Source organism: Trematomus bernacchii, unplaced genomic scaffold, assembly GCF_902827165.1.
Source record: "Trematomus bernacchii unplaced genomic scaffold, fTreBer1.1, whole genome shotgun sequence".
In the NCBI taxonomy this organism is placed as follows: domain Eukaryota; kingdom Metazoa; phylum Chordata; class Actinopteri; order Perciformes; family Nototheniidae; genus Trematomus; species Trematomus bernacchii.
Window position 1 is genome coordinate 4854919 of NW_022987705.1, and position 25652 is coordinate 4880570.

The 25652-nt window shown below is 40.2% G+C and overlaps 1 protein-coding gene across 2 annotated transcripts; it reads right to left on the reverse strand.

Moving 5' to 3' along the window:
- Positions 1-242: 242 nt before the first annotated feature.
- On the reverse strand, positions 243-9240 carry mks1 (MKS transition zone complex subunit 1). Of its 2 annotated transcripts, none has more exons than XM_034139764.1 (18): positions 8880-9240; positions 8025-8146; positions 7510-7562; positions 7219-7386; positions 6756-6853; positions 6403-6531; positions 5491-5595; positions 5124-5232; positions 4933-4989; positions 4347-4389; positions 4191-4253; positions 4012-4082; positions 3862-3931; positions 3658-3765; positions 2994-3127; positions 1617-1699; positions 1345-1442; positions 243-830 (listed from the first exon to the last, which is right to left on the reverse strand). In XM_034139764.1, exons 1-18 carry the CDS (start codon positions 8954-8956, stop codon positions 733-735), a joined length of 1686 nt encoding a protein of 561 aa, XP_033995655.1. In that variant the 5' UTR covers positions 8957-9240; the 3' UTR covers positions 243-732. The 2 variants fall into 2 exon arrangements, with proteins under 2 accessions (XP_033995655.1, XP_033995654.1); XM_034139763.1 differs by having other exon boundaries at positions 6756-6856.
- Positions 9241-25652: the final 16412 nt, after the last annotated feature.

Genomic DNA, 25652 nt, shown 5'->3' on the forward strand with positions numbered 1-25652 from the left:
TTTTTTAAATGTATATTTGAGTGTTGTATGTCTTTTAAAAATGGACCTTGAGTCCCTTCAATAAAAGCGGATGATGACACACAACCAGTAATAGTCACTTTTGTATTTTATGTATTTAAGTGTGTTGACGATATTTATGTTTGTGTATGTAGATATCATATACGGCCTTGACATGCATATACAAATACGCATAAAAGTTGCTAAAATCACAAGGGATTATAGAAATCCACAACGATAGTTAGTTATAGTTCATATACAAAAGTTTATTACACGGTAAATTTAACATCATTCTAACGTTTGAAAAAAGAACCCTATGTACAATACATAGTAAAAATATATAATCCACGTCTAAAAACATGTTTTATTTTCTGCTACACCACTTTAAATAAGCCACATTGTGTATAACTCCGAAAATAAGGGTATTAACTTGAATCTGAGACACATGATGAAAATACAATGCTTGGGGATACCATACTCAGTAGGCATATTGGCTTACTCTTTGTTCGTCATATATAAATCCATAGTTACCTCAGTTATTACCCCCAACATCATGTCAGCTGTCTTTACAAAGAATAAATAACAATAGGACTCGTTACAGTGCATCAGAGCCCTTTCGAAACACAGTGTGTACAATTTAAAATGGCAAATCATACTTGCTGGTAATGTTGCTATTATTCTACATAGCAGGTAAGCCATTTGACCGGAATGATAGTCTATTTTGTTAAATCAATATCAGGATTCGGCATGCTGCTGGGAGGTGGTGTTGACGAGGTCTCTGGGAAGACCGTCTCTGGCATCTTGCATTTTTTTCCTGGCCCTCTGGAAGGCCTCTGTCAAAATAAAACAAATACAAATAAACAATATGTAATGAACGGATAGGCTACACAGTTACAAATATATAAGACACAACCTCTTAAAGGTAGGGTAGGTAAGAATGGAGAAACCAGCTCGAGTGCGCTAGAATTTGAAAGTACACAACCGAAAAAAATCTGCCCCTTCCTTCACACTTCCTTACAGAGCCCCTCCTCCAACACACACGAACGCGCACATGACCAATGAGGGCACGAGATAAGTTTGTGCACAGATGGAAGGCTGACAGGCAGGTAACCCATCCAGTTACCTGCCGCGGGCCGGCTCAGATGATTGGTCGTGCTTTTTACAGCGCCACGGCTTCCACAGATGACATGTTTTTATGTATTTATTGTCAAAGCATTTAATGTATTCATTGCTATCGGGATGTTAAGAGCATTCCATGGAATATAACAAAAAGTGTTTCTGAAGTGAATTACCTACCCTACCTTTAATCTCAGAATCTAAATAAATGATTCAGTATACGGTCTTTACCCAGAATGGTGCAAACGGCTCCCTGCTGACTAAATCCTCCCAGCTGTTCCAAGACTTTCTGCCTCCTCTTCTTCATCACTGTGGCATCAACAAAGGCTCTGAAACAAAGACATCATGGAGACATTAAATCACACTCTGCAACTACTGTACTGAAAATTAAAATATTTAAAAGTGTTATAAATCATGATGTTTATTAAAATATATTTCACAGAAAGTATTTCCATAAACAAATGCTGTGATTTATAAATACATTCACAATGGAGGTGTATTACCTGGCTTGCTGGATGCAGTGCAGATTAAAGGTGACACTTCCTGTGGTTTCTGTGCAAAAGCCAAAGCGACTCAGCCTCTCTCCCTGCAAACACAAATGGAATTTAAAAAATAATAATTCAGTGTCAGAATTAACCGCAGCATGAACATGGACATAAAATAAACACGGTTCGAAATATATAATCAGACAATGTGGCGTTGCAAATGTGTCTGGAGGGAAATCTATACAGAACTCATCAGTGTGACAAAAACTGAATGTTACTAGAGATTATTTTATATAAAATAAAACTCTACACGCTCACTTTAAGTGCTATTTAGAGAGACAAATAAATGATGCATAGTGTTTTTAAAGGTCCCATGTCATGCTTTTCCGGTTATTACCCGTCCCCTTGTGTGTTATGTAGCTTTTTATGCATGTAAACGGTCTGCAAAGTCACAAACCCTCAAAGTACACCCTGTAGCGAGTAAAACTCTAACACCCAGAACGCCCCAGAACGCCTCGTTGGAGATTTCTCTTTTTCCATTTTTTTCTTCCTGGTCACTGTGACGTAACGACGACCCAAATGGACCCATTGGTCCAAATGGACCAATCCGCGAAGCCGTTACGTTACGTCCGCGGAGCCGTTACGTTACGTCCGCGGAGCCGTTACACACACACACACACTCGATCTTTTCTCAGCTGCAGCTCCGGGGATTTCTCAGCCTGGGACGGCGGGACGCGGCGAGGCTGTGAGAGCACACACACAGACTCACAGGCTGCGGGTGTGTGTGTGTGCTCGGGCTGGTTTCGGGCTGGGTTTAGCTGTGTCTCGCTGTCTCGCCGAGCCCACGCAGCAACCAGGAAACCACACCAGTAAGCCAGCTCACACTGTCCGCTCCTCACAGCAGCGAGCCCCGCAACGTCCCGCCAACACGGCACCCAGACCCCACGCAGCATTCTCATCTGTTTATCATTACTGGTGTCATTTTCTGGTTGCTAACAAACGCCATTGTAACACATAATCACTGATGTTCCGCTTTAACGGTGGTGGACTCATCAGAACAGAGTGGGCGAGCTGACCAATCAGAGCACACTGGGCTCATAGGCAGGAGCTCCAACAAGGCGTGTAGGACAGAGAGTGAATTCACATACTATACAGAGACGCTGTATGAGAAACCAATGTGAGTTTGGAACATTGAACAATATAAATCTATTCTAGTAGACCTCAACAATGGAATTATGATCAGAAGAAATGGCCATGACGTGGGACCTTTAAGTCACTTTGTGGTCCTTCTCTGGGATTTGTTTATTATTGTAGTAAAGCAAAGATGGGAATGAATTCTTGTTTTTATTATTCATCATTGTTGTCTAGAGAGCTTGCACATAGTTTAGAGCCTACCTTGAAGGTCCCGGGTATTCTGACATAGCTGGGGTCTTCGAGTTCAGGAGATCCTCCAATAAAGAAGCGCCTCAGAGAGGAGACTGTCCCCGTCTGAAGGGGTCTCCACGTATGGCAAGTTATTGTATGTTTACCTGCCACACAAAAGTGTAAACATACACATATCATAAAATAAGACCAGGGACTTGAAATGTTAATTGAATTCTATATTTTAAATCACAACAGATACATTCACAGTTTTTCCAAAATGTAAAAAGAAAGGTGTTATACATTTTTTGTCAGAGATTAAACAACTGCAAATATAATCTATTTAATATTTTATTGGACATTTTATCCTATGCTTGTATATTTTAATATATATATATAATATTATCATTTTTTATTTTATGTTTAAATTTGCACAGTCCTATGTTTATGTTAATATGTGTTATTACATGGCTTAGTTGAATACTCGGTTCTGATTGGTCAATTCAGAACACGTGACACGTTAATCCAGTAGTGAAGACCGCTGTCAAGGATTTATTGACTGTTGTTAAGGAAATAACAAATATTTTGCCAAACATTTGTTGGTTCAAACTTCATGAAATTGTTGGTTTTGTTTTTTTAATGTTTGGAAATAAGACTAATTGATGAATAATTAAACTCTGCAGTGTACAAAGCATACCAGGCATGGCAGGAAAAAGCAGATAGCCGTAGCCTTCAGTTCTGTAGCGCTGCCAGGAGTCCAGAGAGAGGACCTTAAAGTAGATCACTGGCCACTGAAGAATTGGCTCTGAGATAAGGATAAAACCCAAGTATTAGTATAATTTGTTAAATGCATCATGGTATATAATAATGTAATGAAACACCCCATGGCTGATATACTAACCCTCACTCTCTTTTTCACTCATGTAGAAAGCTTCAAAGCTGAAGGGGTAACTGAAGAAAGCTACATTTTCCTGTTGGCAGAGAGAATATTGAGGGTTTAACAAACATCAGAAGCGACACTGCTCACCTTTTTTTCCTACAGTATACACACCTTCCCTAATGTTTTGGCCCGGCAGGTCTGCGTTACCCCCGAGTGGGACTGAAAAGGCAGGCTGGACCAATCTTAAACAAACAAGAATAGTACAACTTAAAATGGTAAATGCATTTTAGTTTAAAATATTTTAAAGTATAACAGTGTGTATAGTTTCGTATACTGTGTATGTGACTTACTGTTGGGCAGTTCCATGAAGAAGTGGATGTATAAATTATCATACTCAAAGCCTTTGGCTGAGACTGGGGAAAGAAAAGGAGAAAGAGCTTTTAAATGCCAAAGACGGGCATTACAGAAATAGATACAGTAGTGATGAGCACTGTTTTCCTACTCACCTATCTCTCCATTCATCATGTAGCGCAGAATACCTAAAGGAGGCTAGGGGACAGAAATATAGTTAGTGCAAAAGCTTGTGCCAAACATCTTTGTCGGTTTTTATCTTACTAGTGTTTTGTATTGTTTTTACATCATGTAGGAGAGTTATTCAGTCTGTGGCTTCTGATCTGGTTTCATCGTCTCGTGTTTTACATTTGTTTCATGTCCTGTCTGTTTTTTATGTATTTATGCTATGTTTATATACAGTTGTTGATGTACAGCACTTTGTTCAACTCTGTTGTTTTTAAATGTGCTATAGAAATAAAGTGGATTGGATTGGATTTTGTTTTAGGTCCAATGTTAATAGTTGATCAATCAACCCAATCAAAGATCCCAAACATGCTATTTCCAGCTTCTGAAATGTGATGATTTGTTGCTTTATTTGTATTCATGACTGTGAACTGAATATTTTTGGGTGTTAGACTGTTGATCAGAAAGAAAAAACAATTTGAATACGTAACCTTGATTTCTGCTAAGCTAAAATGAGCGTTAAATCCAATTTTCTGATCAAATTCATCTCTAATTATTATTTTCAAAAGGACTTACCATCTCAAAGTCCGGTCCAACAAGGCTATTGAGGTATTCCTTATGCCGTACGTACAGCTAGAACCAAAGGAAAAGGGATGTTTCCAAATCATAAGAATGGTTCATTTCAATCCTTAAATCAGTAAAATTATCATGAACATTAAAAGCTGTATTCTGCATCCTGGAGGGAAACATGAAGGAGATGAACTCACGTCTCTGTACATGTTCTGCTCCCTCTCCTTCTCCTCTGGTTGCATCGCTGTGCACACATTCTCCACATTAAGACGCCAAACTTCTCTCTTCTCCCCTACTGTTACAATCCTGCACATCAACACACACACCAGACACGTTTTTGTTCAATTTGTCGCAAAATCACACATCACTTTATACTTAAAATCCACATACAAAAAGTATGTGGATTTTACAATCCAGCCAATATCTGTCAAGAATTGGGCCAGAGTGGCAGACTTTTAAAGTGGTTTAGAGTACATAGTGCAGCTTCAACTGACAATTCTAAACATTTTGATATGATATCCATCAATACTGGAGACACAAACACTTGTCATGCTGTGAACTTGCCTGTAAGGCTCTTTGCCTTTGTTGAAGTCAGGTTTTACAATGACGGTTCCACTGCCGTCTGTTTTTATGGTTAACAGCAGATATTCATTCTCTTTCTGGCCCAGCCTGAGGAAGCAAATACATACAGAGAGAGAAACAACTGAGACAAACAACATCCACCGGTAGAAATCAATTGATGCTGTCAGTGCAACCTGTACGGATCAGAATCAGAATACTTTATTTATTCCAGGGGGATCTTTTTTCCACAGTTAAACAATTTTAGAATGAATTAAAGAAAATCCAAATATAATACAAATATGTATATAAACTTGAGAATTAAAAGTAAAAAGGTTAAATTAAACGATTAAATTAACACAATTAACGTAAATGAAGATATTTAAACAAATAGTCCAAAAGAATTTAAAAATAAAATGGAATAAAAACCTTTTCATAGAAAATAAAAAGCAAAATGTGCACATTGTACTACAAGATATAACGTGTATATTACAATATATACAGTGGTATATAATAATAATAATAATAATAGATTTAGTTTGTGAGCGCTTTTACAGGTGCTCAAAGTGGCTTTACAGAGATAGTGAAAAGAAAAGAACAACAAATAAATATACTTGAAGTCAAATTAAAATCAAGCAATACAACAACAACCACACGCCAGATTGAAGAGATTGATACATATTAGGGATGCCAGAAACTGACCATGATCAAATTCGAAAATCGGACAGCCCTGGCGAATATTAATCGATTATTCGCCGATCGAATAATCGCTGGCATCCCTAATACATATAGACATGAATAAGATTTTATTCAGGTTAATACTGATCAAGAGTCTGTTTTGATGTGTCTGTTACGACCGTGCTTTAAGTCAACATCTCCACATGGAACAATAAGGAGTGAACTGAGATGGGGTCTCACCTTCCAGGGGGGGCTAGGTCTGCCATGATGTGCATGGTCTGCATGGCATTATTCACCACATGACTGTTCTTTACAAACTCCTCTGTGGGCTCCCAGATGACGATCTTTGACTTAGGGATACTAGAATCTCTGCAAAATGCGCCAGACATGACAGTTTAAAACATGAAACATTACAAGTTCTGTCTTTTTAATGCACTTCCTGTGAGCTGAACTACAAGGGGTTTACAAACTAGTTACAAGAGGAGACGCTAATGACATGCATTTTTGATATTTCAAAAAGAATACAGACTTCCCAATGGAAGATAGTCCAGGTTATCAATGAATTTAAATAAATTAAGCGATGCTTCACTTACAAGGTTCGTCTTTCTTGCCGCCTGTTTCTCACGCTGGCCATCCTCTCAGCCAGGAATGTGGGGCCAGATTTGGTTGTTGTCAATAAGTCAGTAGGGTACTGCTTTCAGGATAAAATACAACAAGCTACTTATTACAAACAGTTTTACAGATGAATTAAAACAAATCTACTGGTTCTGGTTAATCTGGTTTATGTTTAATCACCAAGTACCACAAAAACTTAACACACAAGGCAATGGGACACACACTTTGTTGAATGAAGAAAACCTACATGTTTTCAATCTTCATCTAGTGTCACTGTGCATTATCAAACATTTTCTAATATTAGTTTGAAGGTAAAGCAACAATGATCACTCAAAACCAAAGATTCTGCTCCATTCTTATCTAATATGTAAATGAAAATATAACACTGTAAGGTGCATTATTGGACAATGCCATAGACACTGTAGAATGCACGGTTCTTACTAGTTGTTGGATAGGTAGACAGCTGGTGAAGCGATCATGATCAGTGTATGTGAAAATCCTGTGATTGCGCCGGCCCTTGGCCTTGTTCAGGGCCCGGATCTCTGTGAGGTACTGACGGTCCAGAGGGGTCTGACACGCCGACTCGTTCTGAAACAGCTCCATCTCATACTGGGACCACAGACAGAGAGGCATGGGTAGGAGAAAAACAAAAAATGTACCATAAACACTTGATATTTAAGTAGTGTTATTTTGTAATCACTCATAATTTGCTGCGGATACTTAAAGTGCTACCTGACTGAAGAGTTTCTCCTGCCAGCCCACCACCAGCTCCTCGTCATTATCACCTAGTGACAGAGTGGAAGAAATCCAAGTTATTAAAATAAACTTTGATGTAAAACAATGAAATAAATATACACACGTGAAAATAAAAGTTATACACTATGTCTGTTACATTTATGTATGCTTTCTAATGTATGATGGTATATACTTTACTTATTGTGCACTGTAACTAACCCTAACCCAACAAACAAACAACATTATACCACTTAATGTCCAACAGCAGTCCAATTAAGAATGTACCGATCCAAGTTTTTAGTCCTAATATTTATAGATTACCGATCCAATACTGGTGTTTAATTAATAAACGGTATGCCTGATTGTGGAGGTAACTGGGATTATTCTTTTAAGTGTAAGACAACTTCATGAATTGTCACAAAATGTCACAAAAAAACACACAGATACTGTCCATCCTGACCATCGATTTCACCACCAATCAGTCTTTTGCCCAGCAGTAAGAATGAGTATACCTTTCTGGCCTTGTGGTGTGAGGGTTTCCAGCTCTATGGCTCCTCCATCTTGCTGGGACAGCACATGCTGCTGAAGGTGCTGAGAGAGGGCTGCTGTGGAGGTCACCCTCTCTATACGCACCCTAAAGAGGGGAAATAAATGAATAATGTTCAGTTAAAATGTGTACTGAAGCTGAACCACTCACCTCAGGCAGAGATCAACAGCTCAGATTTCCGGGGCCTCCTTTCATCTGTGTTTTGGATCACACCTTATCATTAACCTGTTTATTTTCTATGACCCTTACCGGTTTATATTTTTGAAATTAACCTTCCTGCTTAGCAGTTATATATCTAACACTTACATTACCTGTTTTTGACATGTTTACAACCTTTTTACATTTCAGGCACTCGGCATTTTGTTAAAGTACCTTTATTTCAATGTATTTTCTTTATATTTTCTTTTATTCGCACTACTTATGCACAATGAGATGTCTTAGGACAGTTTGTAAAATATCGACTCCTGCAGCTAGAAACATTTTAGTTGCACTACACCACCTATGGTTGGTCTCTAGAGTCTAAAGTCAAATTCATGGCATCATAACAAGAAAATAATTTGTTTACTGCTCTTAAATGTGCAGAAATTAGTGGTGTATATTATACTCCCATGTCGCTACAGAAAATGTCTAAATGTCCTTTGTTCCTTCATATTAACATGTAGTAAGGATGGAGACCAGCGTTAAATGAACCACACGATAATCTAAATACATAATACGCTCGACAAGAGTGTGAGCAGTCCTGCACAGTATGAGAGGTTTTCCATTGCTTGGACAAAATGTTGTAGCTTGGCTAATGTTAACGTTATCAGGAGCTACTCACCTTATTTTCAAGTTTTTAACAGCATCCCGGGACCTATACACAGCTTCTCCTGTATCTGTGTTCCAACTATCTGCCATCAAGATAGTATTCAATATCGATAGTTAACATTCAGAAAACGCTTTTGGTTTAGTGTTAGCTAAACTAGCACTTGGCGTTAGCTACAGTTAGCCAACAGGTACTTTTTTCGTGTTTGTAATAACTTGCAATATATACAGTAACTGTGTACAGCGTTTGAAACTAAAAGCGACAGAAATGGCAGATAAATAAGGGTTGATTTGTAAGTAACAGCTACTACGAAGAAGCTAACAAGCTAAAAGGCAACCACACACTACTGCTAATAGATTGTAATCGTTGCCATAGATACAGGGAGTTCTTCTTCTTGTTTCAATATTTTTGTCAGTTTGCACACGTGACGTCAGCATTACCGCCGACTACCGAGCTGGAGTATAAATCAGTACATTGACAGAAAAGAGAAAATCACTGAAGTAAAAGCAACACAATAACCTAGAAAATGATTATCACGCAACCTACCTACGTCTAACATCCCGTCAAATGTATCAAACGTAAGTAGGGCTTATTTGTTTGACTTAATTAACAAATCTCATATTAGTACACTTTTTTACAGTTGTTAGTTTTGCCGTCTTTACCTCAATGTGTTGTTAGCTACATTACATTTCATTTAGCTGACGCTTTTATCCAAAGCGACTTAAAACTTTCAATAAGTGCCTCCTCTAAGGTAATGTAACTTTAGCTATCGTTACACTAACGTCTTTACAATATGTCAGCTTTAACAGCAGCTAATGTATTACTTTTAGTTTTTACACATGTCAAAGAGCTGCCAACTGTGTTTTAAAGTGTATCTTGTCAATACTGATCCAAAATCCAAAAATGTGTGCGTTTAAAAATCGTATTTTAACTACTGTTTAGTTCATACATTTGCAACAGTACAATTTAATACTGTGCATTTTAAATGGGTAAATACTACAGTATTCAGTCTCTTTTCAAATAAACTCCAAGTACAAGACTAATAGAGAATTATTATTGTTATATCTGTCCATCCATTTTAACAATTTTCTTTTATGCATTTGTGATTATTTGATGGGTAAATATGTTACCCATCTGCTATATAGTGCTTAAAAACAGCTGCTAGGGCACCAGTAAGCACATCTTACGCTGGAAAGCATTCAATGTCAAGGCAAAACGTGGTTTTTTCCATTTATTTAGTTGTAATCCAATAATCCAACATATAAAGAACATTGGTTTCACCTGTGGCATTTCATTCTGGTGCAGCAATCACACCACCACCTGTCTCCAATAAAAACCTAATCAGCTGGTGCCCAAAACCACCTTTAAAAATGGCTTTGCTTAACTTAAATAATTACACCAAAAGTAATTACAATAAAACAATTATTAATTCCACATTAACACAAACAGCTAGAAAATAAATGTTGAATTACTAAATTACACAAGGCAAGTTTATTTATATAGCACCTTTCAACACAAGGCAATTCAAAGTGCTTTACAAAAATGAAAGACATTAAGAAAATGGCATTTAAAAACAGTCATTAAAAAACAAAGATAATAATGGCGATCGGAGCATCCCTAGAAGTAATACATCTGCCTGCCTGTCCACCTTCCTCTCCGTCGGTTCATGTAATATAAAAGTTGTGACCAAAACATTACAAATCATTGTATTTTTCTGTGTGCAGGATGAAGACCACCAACTTTTCCTGGGAAAGATAAGGATGTCTCTCAGGAAGGGTCCATCTGGCCACCTGCGACAGGACCCTTCAGAGGAGGGAATGAGAATTAAAAAAAAATCGTTCCCTTCAGGACAAGTCTGCCCCTCAGAAACATGAACATGTGAGGACAAATGCTCTCACTGAGGTCCTTCAGATGGGAGGGCAAGTGTCCGACCGACTCGAGGTGATGGGGAGTATTTATTACAGTTTCATTCCTTGTGAATGAAATCGGCTACACCAGTAACCTGATGGAAAAGGTGGAAGAGGAGGAGAGGTGGGACCTTCAACCATCAAAGGCCACGCAAGGACAGCCTGCTGTGGAAGAACAGGGAGGCGCTGTCCTCAATAAAGGTATTGATTTCTATTAAACTGTTTAATCATGGCAGTCATATAATTAAGGCTTTATTAAATGTTCTCTTGTTGTGTATGTACTATGGTGTTTTACAGATCTGCCTTTTCCAGCGCCTCCTGTCCCTTTGGTCGCAGCACGCCAGCCTGCAGCCTCTGTCCCGGGCTATAGTCAGGATGTTGCCCACTGGAACTGCTCCCACCAGCAGAAAATATGGATGAAGACTGAGTTGGAAACATTGGGTCTGTGGCCAGGTTCACGTCCAGTGCGAGACCTTATGAACATACCAGCTCTTCCCTCAACACATCCCCAGAAAAGGTTTTAGAGACACAGCAGCTGTGGCATAGTTTGACCTCAGGTAGCCAAACTATCAGTGTGCCTGTCATAACTCTGCCACCTGCCATATTCAACCTTCCAGCTGTGGCTCCCAGACAGGAGGACTCACTGAGCAGGGCTTCAGTGGAGAAGATTGTGACAGACGTCCTGTTAAAACAACAGCAGCAGCAACAGCCTCAGAAAAAGACGCTGATGAGAAACTGTTTAGCCTGCGGTCAGCCTAAATCCCGATATCTTGGGGATGGCTCTTCAGTTCATTTTTTTTACCAGTCAAAAACGGTCAAATACTTTTACTGCTCCACCAAGGTCTTTAAGACCTATGCTAAAGAAGGCCTCAAAGACACCAGGATGTCTTTTGAGAACTTTGCTGCAACTCCGTTTTTTGAGCGAGAGCTGGAGGCTGCCAGACAGAGGGGGGCAGAGTGGAGAAAGGTTGCAGAGGAGAGAGGGAAGAGGAAGGCAGCTGTGCAGCTGCCAACAGGCCGTCTCTGCAGGTTGTCACCAACCACTGAAGCAGGGTCCCAACAGCCCTCATACCCATGCATCCTTCCAGGGAAGTATATCCACTGCCCCTCCAGAGTCTTCTCCTTATACAATGCACAGGGTATGGAGAAGGAGTTGACGCGGCGGGAGTTCCAGCAGTCTGACTTTTATGATGCTGAAAGGGACAGATGGATTGCAGACTAAAGGAAGACCTAACTCAACCTCACATACACAGAGGCACGCGCCACTTCCTGGGTCTACTTTCAGTGTTTTTTATATATTTGTAGTTCTGTTTTTAATATTTCCTATATTTGATGTTTCAGCTGTTTTTGAATAAATGATCTTGAACGCATCACTGTGACTGTCTTTACTTGATAGAGGAAGTAATAGTGATAGAAAATGAAACAATGAAGCACACTCATATGCTCAATGTAAACATCTGTACAATCAACATATTTAAAAAAATATTAATAAGTAAAAATACAAAAATATTATATAAAACATTATATTACTAATATTATGATATCATTATTTGTGTTATTGTTATGATAATGATAATAATGCTATAATATATTAAGATTAAAATAACCATTATAAGAAGCAGCAAGGACAGAATAATGAATTTCTAACTCCAAATATCAGTTTCAACTCTAACTTTAAACGTTTGAAAAGATAAATTTTGTGTAAAATGAGCAACATTTTGAAACTGAATGTGGGGAATTTAGTTTGGGTCAGGTGGGATTCGAACCGTCGTTCTTTTGAAGAGGCTTCTGGCCAATAGAAAGTCTTCTATGGGTATACACGGCTCACCGGCGCTGGAAGGCCAAGAGTAATCATTGGGACCAGCAGCCAGTAATATATTCAAGCCTCGCAACTCCCCTGCAAGGCTTGTAAGAAGTACTGGCAAGACGTCAAGCTCCAGTGGCTGGAGAAGCTACCAAAGCGCTTCAGCAAGACTGTGCAGGCCTTCCTGACACTCAAAAAGGCAGTCTGCAAATCTGTCCTGGATGAGATGAGGCGCAGCGGCAGATCACCAGAGGACATCTCCAAGGTGCTCCATCTTAAATATGAGAGAGCTCTTCCTGCTGTGTGTACAGAACGTCAGGGATGTTAAGGCAGGAGTCTACTGCCAGGAAACCATCACTGGGTACCTTAGAAAGGCAGATACTCCGGCTCCATTTGGTGGAAATGCAGAGGCTCATGGCTGGTGTGGAGTTTCTGTCTCTTCCCACTACCTGGTACAGGTGGAGGAGCTCCTTACTCTGCTGCTTCAGGGGACCTTTGGTCAGGCACTGAGGTCAGATCACACTCGCAGAGTGGCTAGGAAGGTTGTGCTGTCGTCCGGCACCATGTCTTCCTATGCCATCATGAACGAGAACTGGAGGATCCTGAGCTGGGTGACGTGGTCTTTTGTTACCAAAAACCTAGAGGTGGATTCAACTCCCAGCCTTTGAAGTTAAAATCCAGATACTTCTTTTGTTCTTCAGAGATGCTGAGTGTAGACATTGTCTGCTGTACTGCATCACTGTGACCTTTTCTCCGCCTGTGGGCAAACACAGAACATGTTTGAGTTAGTAAAGTTTAACATCCTCAAACCTTTCAATACTGGAGCTGTGGGATTCACGGGCTAATTTCTGAAGATTCATTCTAGTGTTTTACAATCACTAGAAACTCATTGCAATTTGGTCCATATTGTGCATAATTCTAAATAAACCTGATTGTACATTTAGTAATCTATATAAAATGTGAATTGCAAAATCTTTGTTTATGAAAAAAAACTGCATCAAACCTGATAATGATTCTGATCTTCACTGCAATATGGTTAAATGACATCATAACATGTTTTACCTCGACCAAACCAATTATATTTCATATCAATTAATACATTTTGGTCACTTTGTACTCTGAACAACTATGTTATTTATAAATATATCTGTAACTTTAAATCATTAACTGCAGTCAACAGACAAAAAAAAAAAGATTTGTCCGATCCCACAAATGTATGTTCCTCACAAATGTGGCACCATTTAAAAATATATATATATACACACAGGCTTTCCTATGGTATAAAATGTATGTTAGAAATTAAAATCAATTTCGGGGTTCAAGAATATCTAACATGTATTGCCAAAAAGTATTGTTTCAACAAAGAAATAATCTAACAAACACACATTTCCTTACTTTTTGTGCTTAGAGAAAATGAGACGGCACAATGCTAATGTTAGCCTCCGCTCAAAGGAAAGCTAAGGCTAGGTTTTAGCCATAGACTGTATATATAAAGGTTTTAGCACAACAGGCGGACAGGAGCATACGTACAGAGGACCAGAGCACAAGCCGGTCAACCCGGTGGTTTGAAAGATGGAGAAGTGATGCGGCGGTCATGAAGTGTCTCTGACCAAAACTCCCCACGAGGTGCTTCATAAGCAACACGCCGCCAAAAAGCAACAGCAACTCACGTGCATGTTGACGCCCCCTTAATGCTGAGTTCGAGGACGCATCAGTAATTTCCGGTTAACAGAAAAGCAAAGGACAGATAGCGATCTGTCTGGGGCTGCGTTTCACTTCTCTTATTTTTCATTTCCTCGCTCCTCGGTCTCGGTCTCACCGGAAGTTGATTTGTCTGCGCCATCTTGAGTAGCGTCCCAATGGCCTTATTTTTGCCGGAGGACCGAGGAGCGAGGAGCGAGGAGCGATAATGGAGGAGCTATAATCGAGGAACCACCTGTTAGCGATGCCATGATCTTAGGGCAGGAATACCGTGAACATAGTTTAACGTGACAGAGGAATAAATACACACATACACCATCAGCTGTGCTTCAATCGGAAGTGACACGTTTTATTGCGCATGTCCCTTTTATCACGGGAATACAGGAAGTGATTAGTATAAGAGTATTAAATAAACAGAATTCATATATTACATTTCATAATTCAACACCCCCACTTACTCTTATACTGCACAATTTCTCAACATGAATTCAAATGTAAACACCTTATACACCTGCACAATAACACAGTGTTTGAAACTTCTGGGGTTATTTACATTCCAAACAAATACTTTACAAATTTCTCACTTTTTACCTTTGTTGCAGGCTTAGTGAAAATATCAGCAACCAGATCAGCTGTAGGGCAATAGTCAATGGTTATCATGTTATCACTCAGTACAGTTCGAACAAAATGATACTTGACATCCACATGTTTACATCGTTGACGACATACTGGGTTCTTGGATAGAGCAATTGCACCCTGGTTATCTTCAAAGATTTTCACAGGAGTATATTGACCCTCTATCCATGCTCTCTATTAGCTGCCCAAGATACAAACTCTCTTGTGCTGTGGCAGCCAGTGCCATGTACTCTGCCTCACATGTCGACAAAGCTACTGTTTGCTGTTTCTTTGATCTCCAAGAAATAACAGGCCCATTGCTAGTTAGACTAAAACAGTACCCTGTTATACTCCGTCTGTCATTTTGGTCTGTTGCCCAATCCGCATCACAGTATGCAACAAGTTTCAGTTTTTCATCTTGTTGTTTAAAACATAGCTCCTGATTAATTGTGCCCTTTAAGTACCTCAATACATGTTTAGCAGTTAACCAGTGTTGTTCTTTTGGCTCTGAAAAATACTGTGACAGTTTACTGACTATCCAACTTAGATCAGGCCGTGTAGATGTCATTAAATATATTAAGCTGCCTACCACTTCACGATATTGTGTTGCATCAACAGCTTCACCATCATCATCAAAATTGTGTTTCTGTTCACATGGGGTGGACCTTGGCTTACAGTCATTCATACCAAACTTTTCCAGTATTTTTGTAATGAATTTCTTTTGACCCATCTTTATTTCTCCTTTTTCCTGAGTAAAGTCAATGCCTAGGAAATGTTTAAGTTTCCCAAGATCCTTCATTTTGAATGTTGTGCTCAACATTTCTTTCACAGTATTAATTGTGTGAATATCATTAGCTGCGATAACTAAGTCATCCACCCAAATAATCAGAATGATCCTCTCATTTTCTATTCCTTTACTGTAGACACAGTGATCAGCTGGGTTTTGTGCAAAACCGTTCTCACAGAGATGATCATGCAACATTTTCTTCCAGTTTCTTCCAGATTGTTTTAACCCATACAGTGATTTATTCAGCTTGCAGACTAGCTTTTCATCTGTGTCTGACTTGACCTCAAAACCTTCAGGTTGCTGTACATAGAGCTCACAATCAATTGGAGCGTGTAAATATGCAGTTTTAACATCCATCTGATGTAGGTGTAAGTCATGTTGAGCTGCCAATTGCATCAAGCTTCGTACTGATGTCATGTTTGCAGTCGGGGAAAATGTCTCCTTATAGTCTATTCCTGCCACTTGACTATATCCCTTTGCAACATATCTGGCTTTATATATCTCAGTCTTTTCTGTGTTTTCTTTGATTGTATAGACCCATCTACCCCCCACTGCATTTTTGCCCTCTGGTAGTGTGGTCAATGTGAATGTGTCATTTTTAGGGCTGTCAGTCGATTAAAATATTTAATCGCGATTAATCGCATGATTGTCCATAGTTAATCGCGATTAATCGCAAATTAATCGCACATTTTTTATCTGTTCTAAATGTACCTTAGAGGGATATTTTTCAAGTTTTTAATACTCTTATCAACATATGAGTGGACAACTATGCTTTATATGTTTGTTTATTATCATTTGAACAATGACAAATATTCTCATGAATATTAAACACAACAACCTCTGAACATTACAAATATTCGCCTCAATTCAACCTGGAACCTCTCTCATACAATAATACTGTGTGTGTGTGTGTGTGTGTGTGTGTGTGTGTGTGTGTGTGTGTGTGTGTGTGTGTGTGTGTGTGTGTGTGTGTGTGTGTGTGTGTGTGTGTGTGTGTGTGTGTGTGTGTGTGTGTGTGTGTGTGTGTGTGTGTGAGAGTGAATGTGGAGGATCGTTGGAGCTATGTGCAGCTCAAGGCATATATGCCTGTGTGTATGAGCTGTGTTGCGCGCACTATCCGTGCTGAGTGTGCTGTCTGGCTACCTGCATAAAGTCAAGTGCTCGGCGCAGTTGTCGGCGAAATGTCGCTCCTCTGTTTTCATTGAAACAGCTCCTTATATCCGTTAGCTCAGCTAGCTTGCACCAGATGCTAACAACAACACGTAAGGTGTGCTTCGCTCGCGCCACACATACACACACCCTCCCGGTCCTCCCGATGGCCAGTCCGGGCCTGCCGGTGAGCGTGGAAGTGTGGTCTGCCACAAGCGGGCAGCAGGAGCGGGGCTGTCAGCATCAGCTTGTAGATGGTATTTTAAACTCGATGCGCTCTGAAACTACGGCGGCCGAGGACAAAAAATACACATGCGTTAATCGCGTTAAAATAATTAGTGGCGTTAATTTTTTTTTGCGTTAACGCGTTATTAACGCGTTAACTTGACAGCCCTAGTCATTTTCCTTAAGAGAATTCATTTCCTCCTGCATAGCATCAGTCCAGAGTTTTGACTCTGCTGAATTCATGGCCTCTTTAAAGGTGTTTGGTACATTACACATTACTCTGTAGCAGTAGTCAATATTTACATACTTCTGGTCGTCACACTGTACTTTACATTCATAGTCCTCTAAATACTGAGGTCTCCTCCTTTCTCTTTGGGGATAGCTTCTATTTTGACCTTCTGCTCCCTTTCCTGTCTGAGTGTTTGTGTCATCTGTCTCAGTTCGAGCCTCCTGTGTCTCTTTTGGACACGAGTCAGTCCCCTGGGTTTCTGGCTTGGTGGATACAAACCTTTTCTCATAAAAATCATCATCACTTGCCTCAAAATCAGTCTGTGTATGTCGCTCGACTATACTTTTTGTGACAAACTTCACTTGCCTGTGTTTTCGAACACTACCAGTGTCTGGGTTGTAGACTAGGTATGCTGGGCTGTTTTTATCATACCCTACAAAAATACCCTTCTCACACCTCGAGTCTAACTTTTTCTTTTCCTGCTTGTATGCATAGCATACAGATCCAAATATATTCATTTTCGAGAGGTTCGGCTTACGTCCTGTCAGCATATAATAAGGTGTCTGTCCTACACGTCTGTTGTAACATCTGTTACGTATTACAGCTGCAGTCATGACGGCATATGTCCATAGCTTCTTTGGTAAATTGCTCTCAAGAAGCATGCATCTTGCCATTTCAAAAAGTGTTCTCCAGTTTCTCTCAGCTGTCCCATTTTGATGGGGTGAGTAAGGTGCTGAAGTTTCATGTCGTATTGCATGTTGTCTAAGGAGCGATTGAAAGTTTGTCCCGGTGAATTCTGTACCGTTATCAGACCTTATACATTTGATTTTACCATAAGGTGCGACATCAGCAATGAATTTCTCTGTGGCTTTGAAAGTATCACTTTTAGCTTTTAGGAAATACACAAATACTGCCCCTGAAAAGTCATCTGTAAAAGCCAATGTGTATCTGAATCCCTCCTTAGCCTCTGGCTCAATGGGACCTGCTAAATCAGTGTGCACAAGATTGAGCGCTGCTTTAGCTCTTGCATCTGGTTGTCTGTTCCTACTCTGAGCAAATTAACCTCGAGTACACACTTCACAGTTAAGGTTAGATTTATCAATCCCACCCTTAATTTTCATCCCCTCAGTGACTTTTTCCAGTTGTGACACATCATCATAGTTACAGTGACCAAGTATTTCATGCCATGTTTGAATGTCATAACATCCATAACATGCATCGTCCTCAGCTTCACAGTCCACAGTGTTTAAAAAATAAAGTCTATCATATTCCTTGATGTCAAATATTTTACCTCTCTGGTGAATCAGCTGGTTACAACCCTGACGAAAGTTCACTGATGCTCCGTTGGCTGTCGCTGCTTTAACAGAGAAAATGTCTTGTGGATAGGACGGTATATAGAGCGCGTCCTTCAGCATCGCTGTCACTCGTCGTCCCTCCGTGTCTTGCAGGCAGACCTCCGCCTCTCCTTTCTTCAAAGCGACACCACTTGTTCTTGTCCCGTCAGCCAATTCAACAAAGTGGTCTTTCGGTTGAAAAGTCTCATCGAACCTTTTAAACTTGTCGATGTTCGTTATTATGTGTGACGTTGCTCCGGTGTCGACCATCAGCCCTTTATGTGTAACTCCGGTTACTGGACTGTCACGTACTTTAAAAACAAATGAGTGGTCCTCAACGTCAGTTGCTTGTTTAGCATTGTCTCTCTCTTTGCGTCTGCAGTTTGCATCTATATGTGTGGAATTTTTGCAAAAACTGCACCACTGTCTCTGGTCTTTGCTGTTGCTGCTACTCGCACTTCGACACTCACGAGCCCGGTGTCCTTTCTGACCGCAGTTGTAGCAGGTGATATTGGGGCCATCTCTCCACTTCACCCAGCCACTCGCTTTCATAATATTATCAGATTCCTCACTCAAGTTGGCATTGTATTTTTCTGTGCTTTCATAGCTCCTCAACTTTGTTTTGAACTCACCAAAAGTTAGCTTCTCATCCCCTTGTGTAATGTGGATGGCAAACGGCCTAAAACAGATTGGCAGTCCCTTTAAAATCATGGCTATCAGCAGCCCGTCGCTAAGAGTCTCTTCAGCATTTCTCAGTGCTGTAATTGCCGTTTCGGCACGAATAATATAGTCAGTGACGCTCTCATTAGCGGCTTTCTGCAGCGACGTTAGTTCAGTGTAGAGGCTGATCACCCGTGGTTTCCCTTTCCCAGCGTAGTGGTCCCTCAATATTTGTAACGCTTTTCTTCCGTTGTCCGCTGCTTCTCTCATGATCAGTGAAAGGCTTTTATCGTCCAGTACCTGGATCAATTCCGCATAGGCTTCTTCGTTTTTCTGATCATCAGCCTCATCCTCTACACCTGGCTCCTCTAGGATGGCAGCCTTCAATCCTAGCAGTCGCAGGTGACCCAAAAACTTTGTCTCCCATAACTCGTAGTTCTTCTCATCTCCGTCGAAACACAAACGGTTCCACCGGCTTCCATGGTCCCTCCTGGGCCCATAACCTGTTAGCGATGCCATGATCTTAGGGCAGGAATACCGTGAACATAGTTTAATGTGACAGAGGAATAAATACACACATACACCATCAGCTGTGCTTCAATCGGAAGTGACACGTTTTATTGCGCATGTCCCTTTTATCACGGGAATACAGGAAGTGATTAGTATAAGAGTATTAAATAAACAGAATTCATATATTACATTTCATAATTCAACACCACCAGACCAGACCATCCTTCGATGAAATCCTCAGACACTCGCCCCGCCCCCTTACTGTGTATCGCTCACTGATTGGACGATGCAGCGCATGCACTGATCTGATGCTTCTTGACATGAGAGCAGTTTCCCAGCGGAGTGAAGAAAACACATGAAACTCACGGGACTCACTCCTCAGTTCATACCGTGTTCTGTTTCAATGAATGCATCATTCAGTTACAAATATGTGATATATCTGAACAACAAAGTGGTCAAAGATTATTTTATTCATTTATTGGAAACATTTTCATGATCGCTTTTTCCGTTTTACATGTTCATTTATTGTCATTTCCATTCAGTCAGTCATTAAGTGCTATTTAACATGTTACTTTGCTACATATCCACACAAACAGACAAAGTGTGCAATCCAATGAATGTTAATCTAACTGGGTTTTGATAGATAACATATCTCTTTTTCTTCTCTCAATTATTTTATTTCTATTGTGCACTCTAATCAATATTAATCCAACTATTGTTCGTTTATACATTTTAAGAATGGCGTTTATCTTTTTTGAGAATGAGTTCTTATTTGATTTGATTTATTTGGGTCTACAACAGATGATACAAATGTTTGTGTCAGTAAATGTGTACTAACAGAGGCGGGGGTGTTTGTGAAAATAACGGGGACAGAGCTGGCTGCTGTCAGACGATCAGCTGTGCAGCGTCATCACAAACGGACGTCGCTTCACGTGACGCTCCGGAAGAAAGGACGTCCCATTGCTCTTAAAACTCATTTCCCTGCTTCTCGTGGTTTCCTTGCGTCTCTCCATGCTTCCCTGGTGGGAGGGACTAGTCGCAGGGAAACGAGCAAGTGAGGGACGCAAGGAATCCATTTAACCGAAGTGAAACGCAGCCTGGGGGTGTTTCTCAATCGCGAGTAAAGCTGCTGCAGAGCCACTATTTCAAGCATACTACGTCATAGTGATGTGTCGGTCGCGAACGAGCCGATTCTTTTGAACGGCTCTTTGGTACGAACGAGGGGAACCGAGTCGTACTTGGTGAGAGCCGTTCTTGTTATCGTTCAATCGTTGGTCCGCACTCACTGCCTGCCAAAATCCACTCTCCTTTTAAAAAGCTTGATTTTGTTCCCCAAACGTATTCTGTGAAGACCCGCCCCTACTCTGTTTGGTAGGTTTCAGCACGAGGAGTGAGATGGGGTGGGTCTTAACGGAATACGCGAGAGAGAAGTCATACCAAGTGGTACAGGACAGGTAGACAACGTGTTTTTCGGATGGAAAATGAGCCAAACGCGAAAACGCAGCAGCATTTGGATTCACTTCAACCAAAACCCAGTCAGTGATAAAGCACACCATTTGTAAAGGCAAAATATCCTTTAAAGCAGGATCAACAAATAATCTCCATCGCCACTTAAAAACACAGTATCTAATATTAAGAGTTGCATGAATTTCATTCAAGGCAAGGCAACTTTATTTACTTAACACATACAGAGGGTAAATTCAAAGTACATTCACTGACATGATGACATGGATATGGCGCCACCTTGTGTCATGTTTACAATGCCGATTATTGACATTAGGTCTGGCAATACAGTCAATCATTATCCTGGTGATTATTTTGCAGATAAACCTAGTAACCTTAAAAAAACGGCTCTTTTGAACGGCTCTTTTGAACGGCTCTTTGAAAGGAACGGAGCCATAAGATCCGGCTCCCTTCAAAGAGCCATAATTCCCATCACTACTACGTCATCGAGTGCCGCCGAAGTACTGTTCCAATCTCCAGCATACTTGGAAATCTACCGAGCCCGGCGTACTCCGTTTGGAGAAATATCGAGGCTGCACATGAGTAGACTCCGCGGTCTTAAAATCCCCACAATGCTTTGCGCACGGACCAATTTCCCCAAATCTGTGGCGGAAGATGTAAGGCGGGGCCTATCAGATATGACGCACACCTGCACACTTGCTAGCCTGTTCCACTCTTTGTTTTCCGAATGGCAGGAAGTATTCTTGCCTCGCTTCTGAAGCAAGATGCTCGGCAGACATGTGCTACCAAGCAAGCGTACTCGCGATTGAGAAACACCCTTCCGGTGGACCTCCATGGGACCTTATTTCGGAAAAATTATGTATTGAAGTCAATGGAGAGAGAAAGATTATCTTTCGATCCCGTTTGAATTGTGCCACGAATTACACATATGATGTTTGTCAATTTAAAAGATAATTTTGCAAGTCAAAAAAAAAAAAAATGTGTCGGAAAACTGTGAAGTAACACATTTGTTTGTGTGAAACGCTCAATGAACTACATCTCTGGTCAACAACACACGTCACCAAGATGGCCGTCACTACTGTCTTGTCAACAAAACGATTGACGACCCTCACTATCACCACAATGAAACACGTCCTGAAGAATGTCATGCAAAGCTGCCTGCCTGCCTTCCTTTGATTCTCTCTGAACTGCCTGGTCGTTTTAATGTTTAATGTCAACCATTTGTGCAGATAGCATGAAGTAGAAAAGATCGCTAGCGTTAGCGTTAGCATTTCTCCCCCGGGCTTAAATGGTGTATTATAGAATGACCACACCGGTGACAGTACTCTTCAAAGGGTTCACGAAATATGACTACTACTCTTACTGTTTAACATTTTGGGTTACTTAATGTTACTTCATGTTAAGGCTAATAAAAATGACAAGGCTGTAATGCTAACTAACGTGCTAGCTACTAGCTAGGTTGCTAACTTGATCAAGCCACTCCTGGTCCTTTCATCAGACGGGAAGCAAAAGAACGAGCAAGACCCATTGCTGGTATGATAACAACCTGGTACTAAGCACACAGGCATCTTGTTAAAGTTATCTTATCTTAGCCAGCGCCATATAGATAGATTCTATCTATATGGCGTTATCTTATCTTAGCTATCTCTATTTTAGTGGAGGAAAACAATTGTGACATCACTTACGCGACTCTGGGATTTGTAGTCTTTCTAGTTGCGTATTTTTCATAGTCTTATATTTCAACAGTTTTACGACAAACTGTGACTTTTTTGACATGGAAATGATTTTTTAAGATTGACAAACATCATATGTGTAATTCATGGCACAATTCAAACGGGATCGAAAGATAAGTTTTCTCTCTCCATTGACTTCAATACATTATTTTTCCGAAATAAGGTCCCATGGACCGGAAGTAGATGGGCGTGACTTCACCACTCTATAGAGTGGCGAAGTCCCTCCCCTTCCGGTTGAGCCCCATGGGACCTTATTTCGGAAAAGTTATGCATTGAAGTCAATGGAGAGAGAAAGATTATCTTTCGATCCCGTTTGAATTGTGCCACGAATTACACATATGATGTTTGTCAATTTAAAAGATAATTTTGCAAGTCAAAAAAATTAAAATGTGTTGTAAAACTGTGAAGTAACACATTTGTTTGTGTGAAAGGCTCAATGAACTACATCTCTGGTCAACCACACACGTCACCAAGATGGCCGTCACTACTGTCTTGTCAACAAACGATTGACTATCACCACAATGAAACACGTCCTGAAGAATGTCATGCAAAGCCTGCCTTCCTTTGATTCTCTCTGAACTGCCTGGTCGTTTTAATGTTTAATGTCAACCATTTGTGCAGATAGCATGAAGTAGAAAAGATCGCCGATGCTAACGTTAGCGTTAGCATTTCTCCCCCGGAATTAAATGGTGTATTATAGAATGATCACACCGGTGACAGTACTATTCAAAGGGTTCACGAAATATGACTACTACTCTTACTGTTTAACATTTTGGGTTACTTAATGTTACTTCATGTTAAGGCTAATAAAAATGACAAGGCTGTAATGCTAACTAACGTGCTAGCTACTAGCTAGGTAGCTAACTTGATCAAGCCACTCCTGGTCGTTTCATCAGACGGGAAGCAAAAGAATGAGCAAGACCCATTGCTGGTATAATAACAACCTGGTACTAAGCACACAGGCATCTTGTTAAAGTTATCTTATCTTAGCCAGCGCCATATAGATAGATTATATCTATATTGCGCTGATCTTAGGTATCTGAATGGTGGAGGTAAACAATTGTGACATCACTTACGCGACTCTGGGATTTGTAGTCTTTCTAGTTACGTATTTTTCATAGTCTTATATTTCAACAGTTTTACGACAAACTGTGACTTTTTTGACATGGAAATGATTTTTTAAGATTGACAAACATCATATGTGTAATTCATGGCACAATTCAAACGGGATCGAAAGATAAGTTTTCTCTCCCCATTGACTTCAATGCATAACTTTTCCGGAATAAGGTCCCATACCCCGGAAGTAAGTGGGAGGGACTTCGCCACTCTATAGAGTGGCGAAGTCACGCCCATCTACGCCCATCTACTCCATGGGAGTTTGTTGTAAAACTGTTGAAATATAAGACTATGAAAAATACGCAACTAGAAAGACTACAAATCCCAGAGTCGCGTAAGTGATGTCACAATTGTTTTCCTCCACTAAGAGATAGCTAAGATCAGCGCCATATAGATATAATCTATCTATATGGCGCTGGCTAAGATAAGATAACTTTAACAAGATGCCTGTGTGCTTAGTACCAGGTTGTTATCATACCAGCAATGGGTCTTGCTCATTCTTTCGCTTCCCGTCTGATGAAAGGACTAGGAGTGTCTGGATCAAGCTAGCTAGTAGCTAGCACGACGTTAGTTAGCATTACAGCCGTGTCATTTTTATTAGCCTTAACATGAAGTAACATGAAGTAACCCAACATGTTAAACAGTAAGAGTAGTAGTCATATTTCGTGAACCCTTTGAATAGTACTGTCACCGGTGTGATCATTCTATAATACACAATTTAAGCCCGGGGGAGAAATGCTAACGCTAACGCTAGTGATCTTCTCTACTTCATGCTATCTGCACAAATGGTTGACATTAAACATTAAAACGACCAGGCAGTTCAGAGAGAATCAAAGGAAGGCAGGCAGGCAGCTTTGCATGACATTCTTCAGGACGTGTTTCATTGTGGTGATCAGTGGCGTTTTTATATGTACAAAAGTGGTGGGGCACAAAAAACGTAGATGTCTATATATAAGCTTCTGCAGTGACGTGCAGTGAGGTTCATGGCTGGTGAGGCACTGGCACTGACTCTTCAGGTTTACAAATATTATATTTTGACCTAAACCAAAATATAATATTATTTTCAAAAGCTTTTTTTGTCTGATGCTTCGATTAATTTTAAACAGACAGTTCAACAAAAGGATACCCAAAAAATGTAATTTTATCATTTAAATATTGAATTGTTCTCTCTTAGTAAGATCCCATTTTCAATAAAATGGCGGTCTTACCTTGACTTGAAGATGAAGTCCATTTGCCTATCCTTCTGGACAAACATTTCTATTACTTTTTTGTAAAAGTCCTCCTTATCTTCTTGTAGTTTCAAAAGTCTATCATAAATCTAATCCATAGATTTATGATAAAAAAATTATAAAAGTAGGGTAGACATGTGGATGTTATCCGGCTAATCAAAACGTGCATTTATCTAACAGGTACGTTTCCCACAGATCTTATTTCGAGCTATTTTCTAAAATCCTCTGGAGAAATCTCATTGCTTTTTTGTGCTTACTTCCTGGTTTTAGGACGCGCCACTGCAGCTCTCTCGTCTCCTCTTCACACACCACACTTTTCGCGGCA

Bases quoted from the DNA above. Each gene is read 5' to 3' on its own strand.
- mks1 (XM_034139763.1), bottom strand. From the start codon at position 8,956: ATGGCAGATAGTTGGAACACAGATACAGGAGAAGCTGTGTATAGGTCC. The intron at 5,233-5,490 runs GCAAGTTCACAG...GTTGATGTGCAG, and splicing joins AAAGGCAAAGAGCCTTACAG to GATTGTAACAGTAGGGGAGA. The intron at 4,083-4,190 runs GTAAGTCACATA...TGTTTGTTTAAG, and splicing joins CTTCATGGAACTGCCCAACA to ATTGGTCCAGCCTGCCTTTT.